At 41.0% G+C, this 9285-nt stretch overlaps 1 protein-coding gene across 1 annotated transcript in view; it reads left to right on the top strand.

Moving 5' to 3' along the window:
- Positions 1–9285, top strand: part of LOC107687191 (ubiquitin carboxyl-terminal hydrolase 24-like) — a 79997-nt gene that overhangs the window by 23303 nt on the left and 47409 nt on the right. Inside the window, exons 2-6 of the mRNA XM_016484423.1 lie at positions 5305–5473; positions 5566–5633; positions 5784–5927; positions 7875–7919; positions 8245–8322. Of these exons, the coding sequence (XP_016339909.1) occupies positions 5305–5473; positions 5566–5633; positions 5784–5927; positions 7875–7919; positions 8245–8322 (504 nt within the window). The remainder of the gene's footprint in view (positions 1–5304; positions 5474–5565; positions 5634–5783; positions 5928–7874; positions 7920–8244; positions 8323–9285) is intronic.

Raw genomic sequence — 9285 nt, 5'->3', positions numbered from 1 at the left:
ACATTTATTCAGGGCCTGAATTTCATTTTTGAAAATGGGGGGAATTCCCCTCTTAGGTGACTCTTGTGAGAGGGTAAGCAGCACGGACTGTGCTTTAAAGGGGTCCTATTATGCTCTTTTACAAAGTCTTGATTTTGTTTTAGGGGTGTACTAGAACAGGCTCTCATACTAGGTTGTTCGAAAAACACATTATTTTTCACATTTTACATTATTACAACACCTCTCTCCCCAGTCTGTCATGAACGGCTCGAATAGTTCCTTTATCAAATGAAGGCCCACCTTACGAAATACGAAATGTGCTGTGATTGGTTAGCTGGGCCAGTGTGTGTTGTGATTGATACTACTCGGCACCTGGTCGGGAAATGTCATGCCCCTTAGCCCTTACTATAGCCGCCTGCGAGCTTCAGTGTAAATATTGCGTCAAAATCAAATAAATTTTTGCGCGATTTAAACCCGGATGATTGTAACCACTCTAAGTTCGTCTGCCTTGGGAAAGCTAGCGTGTCTCCGACATATAGTGATAACACTCGTTGCCTTCTCTAGTGCAGCTCAACCAGGTCTCGTCCCATTCGACTGCAAACAGAGTAATGTGAACCTGGCATTATGTGTGTGCGCTGCGAGTGTTCATGAGCGCACGGTCTCCAGGAGAGCGCGCAAGCGCTGAATGGTTAAACACTGGTAAGAATTAAAAAGTAATGCAATTTATAAACTTTAGTGACGATGTGACACTGCCTCGATTGTGCAAGTGACAATTCCTGTGTCAACTGTTCAGCGTGTAGCTCGCTTATAGACAGACGTAATGTGTGTTGATTTGAAGCCATTTGCGTATTTTGAGAGAGAAAGAGAGCGCGCACGCATGCGGTGATTCACAAGGTTTTCAAATTACTTTAGAAGTTATTTAATTTAGAAATATGAAGGTGAGTACCTCACCTTCAGCATTATAATTATTTCACCCGCGCTGGACAGAGACTGACACGTGCTGCTGCATGTCGTGCCAAACCTCTCACAGCAGCATCATCAGCTTGAGATCGTTTTTTTTGAGATCTGCCTTTTTAGAGACCACTGATCAATCATCCCTACGTGATTATCGGCCAATAGTAATCGGTAGCCAATCAATCGGAGCACCCCTAGTTATGTAGGCCTTTTTTTTTTTTGAGTTATTGACCAACATTCATCCTGTTCCTTAGATATTGGTTGTCTTTCAAACATTCAGTCGGTATCTCACTATGGGAATCGCCTCGGGCATGACCAATCCTGGAAGCACCAATTACACCACGTCTGTCGGTTGAAAATACTCATTGCCCTCTATTCTTTTCTCTGGCGAGAGACGGTGCACCTATGGGTGTGGATGCCTTTAGCTCACCCGTGGCCAAGCGTACTGCTTTACGCGTTTCCTCCACTGAGTACTGAGTGCGGTCACTCAGGAATACTGATTGCTCCGAACTGGCCAGGGAAGTTGTGTCTGACAGAGATAATCCAGCTCCTGCACGATCGGCCTTGGCCTCTCCCGTTGTGCAGAGACCTCCTCTCACAAGCGCGCGGAGAGATTTTTCACCCGGCACCAGACAAAATGGCTCTTTGGGCCTGACCCGTGAGAGGTTGAATTTAAGTGTTACGGGTTTGCCTCCGAGGGTGATTGAAATGATTAAAAATGCGAGAGCGGCTTCGACTCGCTCTGCATATGATGGCAAATGGAATGTGTTTGAGCTTTGGTGCGAGCAAAGGCAAATTGTTCCTTTTCACTGTTCGGTGGCAGAGGTGTTATGTTTTCTGCAAGAACTTTTAGATAAGGGCAGAGCCTTCTCTACTGTTAAAGTTTATCTTGCCGCAATTTCTGCATGCCATGTAGGGATTGACAGAAATACAATTGGTCAGCACCCGCTTGTGTGCAGGTTTATGAGGGGTGCGCGGCATCTGAACCGGGTTTCAAAGCCGCTGATTCCGCCGTGGGAGCTGTCGGTGGTCCTTAACGCACTCTCTCAGCCTCCTTTTGAGCCAATAGACAATATTGATTTAAGGCTTTTTTCGCTAAAGGTTGCTTTGTTATTGGCTCTTTTGATCGCAAAACGAGTTAGTGAACTTCATGCTTTGTCGGTTCATAACTCCTGTATGCTGTTTGCTAAGGATTTCTCGTGAGTAACTCTCAAGACGAATCCAGCATCTGTGCCTAAAGTGAGCTAGTCAGCTTTTGCCTGTAGACAGGTGGATTTACTGGGGGGGGACATGTTCTCCTCAGCTTCACAGTCTAGCACGAAAACTCATGGTGTGGGGCATGAAGCATTTTCATTCATTACGGGCAACTCATGTCCCGGAAATAATGAATGTGGGGGAAGATCTCCTGTCCAGGGGGAATCCTCTGTACGGGGAATGGACTCTCTAACCTCAGGTAGTGAACCAGTTGTGGGAGAGGTTCGGCCGAGTTGCCGTAGATCTCTTCGCCTCGCACGAAAATACTCATTGCCCTCTATTCTTTTCTCTGGCGAGAGACTGTGCACCTATGGGTCTGGATGCTTTGGCTCACCCGTGGCCAAGCGTACTGCTTTACGCGTTTCCTCCACTGAGTACTGAGTGCGGTCACTCAGGAATACTGATTGCTCCGAACTGGCCAGGGAAGTTGTGTCTGACAGAGATAATCCAGCTCCTGCACGATCGGCCTTGGCCTCTCCCGTTGTGCAGAGACCTCCTCTCACAAGCGCGCGGAGAGATTTTTCACCCGGCACCAGACAAAATGGCTCTTTGGGCCTGACCCGTGAGAGGTTGAATTTAAGTGTTACGGGTTTGCCTCCGAGGGTGATTGAAATGATTAAAAATGCGAGAGCGGCTTCGACTCGCTCTGCATATGATGGCAAATGGAATGTGTTTGAGCTTTGGTGCGAGCAAAGGCAAATTGTTCCTTTTCACTGTTCGGTGGCAGAGGTGTTATGTTTTCTGCAAGAACTTTTAGATAAGGGCAGAGCCTTCTCTACTGTTAAAGTTTATCTTGCCGCAATTTCTGCATGCCATGTAGGGATTGACAGAAATACAATTGGTCAGCACCCGCTTGTGTGCAGGTTTATGAGGGGTGCGCGGCATCTGAACCGGGTTTCAAAGCCGCTGATTCCGCCGTGGGAGCTGTCGGTGGTCCTTAACGCACTCTCTCAGCCTCCTTTTGAGCCAATAGACAATATTGATTTAAGGCTTTTTTCGCTAAAGGTTGCTTTGTTATTGGCTCTTTTGATCGCAAAACGAGTTAGTGAACTTCATGCTTTGTCGGTTCATAACTCCTGTATGCTGTTTGCTAAGGATTTCTCGTGAGTAACTCTCAAGACGAATCCAGCATCTGTGCCTAAAGTGAGCTAGTCAGCTTTTGCCTGTAGACAGGTGGATTTACTGGCTTTTCATCTGCCGCCTTTTTCCTCATCGGAAGAAGAGCGGCTTCATTGTTTGGGCCCTGTCCGTGCGTTGCGTCATTATGTGGACAGGACGAAGGGATTAAGAATGAGTAATCAGTTATTTGTTTCATGGGCTGATTCTCATAAGGGTAAACCTATTTCCCGTCAGCGCCTGTCCCACTGGGTGGTGGAAGCTATTATATTGAGTTATAATAGCATGGGTCTTAGTCCTCCAGAGGGGCTGAGGGCTCATAGTACCCGAGGGTTAGCCACCTCGTGGGCCTGGTTTAAGGGCGTTTCAATTCAAGACATTTGTGCGGCGGCGAGCTGGGCTTCACCACACACTTTTGTCAGATTTTATATGTTGGATGTTACGGAGCCTTCGTTGGCGCATTCCGTCCTAAGTGTGTAAACAAAAAACACTCGTACAGAGGTTGTACGTTGTCTCAGTTCTATTCTGGGAATAGTGGAGGACTTGCGTTATTATTATCACACATCACTGAGTTGTACGCGAGTTGTCTCTGTCCCATAGTGAGATACCGAACGGATGTTTGAAAGAACTTTAGGTTACTCACGTAACCCCGGTTCTCTGATAACATGAGTGAGGTATCTCACTATGGGAATCGCCTCGGGCGTGACCAATCCTGGAAGCACCAATTACACCACGTCTGTCGGTTGACAGACCAATCACGACAGTGATGCGGGAGTCCCGCCTCCCTCATATATATCGCTGCTAGCGGTCCCTACTTCATTCTCAGCATATCTCTTCTCCATGCTGCTGCAAGGAGGGAAGTGTGGTGAGATACCTCACTCATGTTATCAGAGAAGTGGGGTTACGTGAGTAAACTAAAGTTCTGTATTGGTGAACGCATAACATAATGTAGCTGTTTTAAACCATTATGCGAAGCTTCTGTCACGAAAACAAATTCCTCGTATGTGTAAACATACCTGGCAATAAAGCTCATTCTGATTCTGATTCTATGGGAATCGCCTCGGGTGTGACCAATCCTGGAAGCACCAATTACACCACGTCTGTCAGTTGACAGACCAATCACGACAGTGATGCGGGAGTCCCGCCTCCCTCATATATATCGCTGCTAGCGGTCCCTACTTCATTCTCAGCATATCTCTTCTCCATGCTGCTGCAAGGAGGGAAGTGTGGTGAGATACCTCACTCATGTTATCAGAGAAGTGGGGTTACGTGAGTAAACTAAAGTTCTGTATTGGTGAACGCATAACATAATGTAGCTGTTTTAAACCATTATGCATGGCAGTTGAGTAAAATTTATGTGTGTGTGTGAGTGATTTCAATCTTTAACATGGTCTTACTCAGTCAATACTAAAGATATCAAGGTTACATTTTCACAGAATGTTCTTTACCTTATGAAGGATTTATATATATATATATATATACATACATACATACATACATACATATATACACACGCACATATACATATATATATTTTTTAACTCAAATGTCACACATAATGAAAAATATATAATATATGTATGACAGTAAACACATACTTTTTGAATTTCTATTTCAAATAAATACTGTTCTTTTGAACTTTCTATTCATCAATGAATCCTGAAAAACTGTGTTCAACATTGATAATACTTAGAAATGATTCTTAAACATCAAATCAGCATATTAGAATGATTTCTGAAGAGTCATGTGACACTGTAGACTGGAGTAATGATGCAGAAAATTCAGCTTTGCATCACAGGAATAAATTAGATTTTTAAATATATTCAAACAGTATACAGTTATTTTAAATTAATAATATTTCAGAATATTACTTATATTTTGACTATATTTTTTATCATAAATAATGCAGCCTTGCTGAACTTAGAGACCCTGGAAACCCAGAAAAACAGTATTTGCAGATCTTCATGTTGTGATACATCTGTCTTTTTCTGTCTCTTATAGAGGACTAATGATGAGAACGGGAACTGTTCTGGGAACAGTATGGAGTTTCCCACCACTAATCTGTATGAGCTGGAGAGCAGAGTGTTCACTGATCACTGGTCCATCCCGTACAAGAGAGAGGAGTCACTCGGCAAGTGCCTCATCGCCTCCACCTGCCTGGCCAGACTGGGTGAGTTCTGATTCTGTTTTTTTATGTACATGATTTAATGTGTGCACTCTAGAAGGAAACGTCACATCTGACATTTATTTTCTTCTCTGTAGGCCTGGCTGATGCAGATGAGAACTGTAAGAGGTTCACTGACCGCTGCATGCCTGAAGCCTTCAAAAAGGTTTGTGTGTGTGTGTGTGTGTGTGTGTGTGTTTGGATAAGCAGGCATGTAAACGCATAAGCTCTACACGCTATCAGGTGTTTGTAATAAATTGTTAGAAACGGTGAGATGTGGTAAGATTAATAACTTGGGTGTTAAATGGTGTTGTAGTTGCTGACATCCAGTGCGGTGCACAAGTGGGGAACAGAGATTCATGAGGGCATCTACAACATGCTGATGCTGCTGGTGGATCTGGTCGCAGAGAGAGTCAAACAGGATCCGATACCCATTGGCCTCATGGGAATTCTCACTATGGTACACATGCCCTTTTGCTATTATACTAGTAATTGTGGTTGGCTACTACAAAACACCAGACTAAGACTGGGTGATACAACAACAAAAAAAAATATATATATATTTTTGGCAATATTCCTTACGTGTTTGCCCTTCTATCTTTATGATATTAACATTTACATTTACCAGAAATTAACATTTTTTAGCTAGGGATGTAACGATTAACCGTGAGCCGGTTGAAAATCGATTTAAATATGTGACGATTCAAATCGGTTGAGATGCTAAACAAATCGCGATTCAATTAGGTGTAGGCGTTTATATGAATGTATGTCTGAGGGGAACTTACTGTCTTTCGATGGTATTTTTTCTTTTCCTCTTGCCTCTATAATGCATATTAAAGTTCATAAGTGCAGCGCTGCTTTGTTTACAGCGGAAACCAAGGAAACGCTTTAAGCGCCACCTGCTGGCAGAGAGTGAATCTACGTCTCATTCAGCTTATCTGCTGTTTCTGTTTCATGCAGATATTTTTATGCATAGTTTCACAAAACTGAAGTCAAACCATTCTGTTTTTGCTTCAAATTTCGAAATTATACAATGTAATTTAGATTAAAAACTGCTCATGTTGCAAGTATGCAGCATCTTTGTTTGGATCAAGATTAAAATGCAGTGGTTGCCTCTAATTTTAAATGGAAAGAGCACAGACAAAGCCTAAGTTTGTTTATATGAAGATATTTATTTTATTATATTTATTAAATAGTTACTTATTTATTTGATTTGGGGATTGTTTTAAAATTTCAATTTAGTTTTGTTATTTACATTTACATTATATTTAAATTTTGTTATTTAGCAAACACTTTTATCCAAAGCGACTAATAAATGAGGACAATAGAAACAATCAAAACCAACAAAAGAGCAATAATTTACAAGTGCTATATTAGTATATTATTATAGTGTTATATTTCAATTTCACAAAGAAACGTACAGTATTTTGTCCAAGCAATAATAAAAGGACACATTTAATGTATAATTTGTCTTAAATCTCATTTTGTTAAAAAAAAAACGTGAATCGAATCATGAAATCAAAATCGTGAATCGAATCGAATCGTGAGTTGAGTGAATCGTTACATCCCTATTTTTAGCAAATTAACATTTTAACCAAACAGTTATTGTGGCCAAGTAAAGCCATAAACTTTAATGTGAGAAGTAAAATACACCAAGTAAACAGGAAGTTTAAAAAAGTATAGATGTTGTAAAAAAAAAAAAAGTATCTAAAATAGTTCTAGATAAATTATTTTAGTAAAAATAAATGTCACTAAAGTTTCACCAAATAACTATATTTAATGAAATTTTTCAATAAAATATTTCATTCAATTTATATGAAGCAAGTAATAATTTTTTTTCATAAAATAATATATGCATACATGACATATTTATTTTTAATGCAATACATACATAATACATAAATGTTTTATGTATACTATACGATATTTACCTCTATGTATATATATATATACTTATATATTAATGATAAAATTTAAAAAACACATTAAAAGGATAGTTCACCTACAAAATCTGTCATCATTTATTCACCCTTAAGTTGTTCCAAACCTGTATGAGTTTCATTATTCTGAAAACTGTTAACACAAAAGAAGATATTTTGAAAAGTGTTGGGGAACAAACAGTTGCCGGTAGCCATTGACTTCCATAGTATGGAGGGAAAAAAATACTATAAAAGTCAACGGGGACCAAGAACTGTTTGGTTACCAACATTCTTTGAAATATCTTCTTTTGTGTTCAACAGAAGGAAGAAACTATACAGGTTTGGAACAGCGTGGCTGGAACTGTCAATCTTTCGAGAGTTGCGCAATTTTTTATCACCAACAAATTCATTGCAAATATATTGTGAATATGGACCTATGTCAGGCCGTCTTGGGCTAAACTTGTTTCCCTGTACTGTTTTATTGACAGGCTTTTAACCCTGATAACGAGTATCACTTTAAGAATCGTATGAAGGCCTGTCAGAGGAACTGGGCAGAAGTGTTTGGAGAGGACAGCATGTTCGCTGTTAACTCTAGGGGAGTTGGAAAATGAGCCTATTTTCAAAAATAGTGGAGTGTTCCTTTAATGAGAGGATAGTGAATGAATGAGTCAGGAAGTTTGATTAAGAAATGTTTGATGCCAACAACAATGCCTGTTAGTGTATATGAATATAGTGTATATATATAAGAAACTTGTTAAAGGGGTCAAATGACACAATTTCATGTTTCCTTTCTCTTTGGAGTGTTACAAGCTGTTCGTGCATAAATAAAACGAGTATCACTTTAAGAATCGTATGAAGGCCTGTCAGAGGAACTGGGCAGAAGTGTTTGGAGAGGACAGCATGTTCGCTGTTTCTCCCAGCTCCAGCTACCAGAAGGTACTGCAAATGTACATGTGTGGGTGCGTACATGTGCTTTTGACTTGACAGTTGACTTGACAGTCCTCGCTCTCAGAAAAACTGGTTTTGTAGATTCCAGCACTCTTGTTTTCAGCAGTATATATATAAGAAACTTGTTAAAGGGGTCAAATGACACAATTTCATGTTTCCTTTCTCTTTGGAGTGTTACAAGCTGTTCGTGCATAAATAAGATACGTATAGTCACAAATATTAAAGTCTCAAACCCAAAGAGATATTCTTTCTAAAAGTTAAGACTCAGCCACGCCTTCCTAAAACCCTTAATTCAAACGCGCCCCCACAAGTCTACGTCACTGTGCTGGAGGATTTGTATAACACTGTCCAAATGTTTACACAAAGAAAGAAGGCGTAACTATTATTCTCGCTGTAGTATTGTTGTTGCCGCCACCACCACGTCGTGGAGGTGCTGTGTGTTTCCAAATAAGGTAAGGGGTGTAACATTTCCGTCACACGCTTGAGGTATTCGGCCAATCACAACGTACTGGATAGCTGGCCAATCAGAGCACACTGCGTTTTTCAGAACGATGAGCTTTGTAAAAATCGACGCGTTTCAGAAAGGCGGTGCAGAGAGGAGCAACAATATTGTATGGTATGTTGAAAGTAATTGTTTTGTGTTTTTTGAACCTTAAACCATGTAAACACATTGCATTACACCAAATACACAAAATAATGTTCTTTTTAGCAACGTCATATGACCCAGTGTTGCCAAGTCCGCGGTTTTCCCGCGGAATTGGGCTACTTTAACACTGTTGCCGCGGGTTGAAGCGACTCCAATAACATGATATTTATCCCATGGAATGCGAATTTCAGCAGGGGAACCCCGCCAAAAAAACGTGAATTTTACCCCCAGGAATGCGATTTTTAACTGGGGACCCCTTCGAAACGCGATTGGGCGGGTTTTCTTGTGAAAACCTGGCAACCCTG

Source organism: Sinocyclocheilus anshuiensis, unplaced genomic scaffold (assembly GCF_001515605.1).
Source record: "Sinocyclocheilus anshuiensis isolate Anshui unplaced genomic scaffold, SAMN03320099.WGS_v1.1 scaffold1355, whole genome shotgun sequence".
NCBI classification, from domain to species: domain Eukaryota; kingdom Metazoa; phylum Chordata; class Actinopteri; order Cypriniformes; family Cyprinidae; genus Sinocyclocheilus; species Sinocyclocheilus anshuiensis.
Note: the sequence above shows the minus strand (reverse complement) of the source record. Positions and strands in the feature narration are given on the sequence as shown.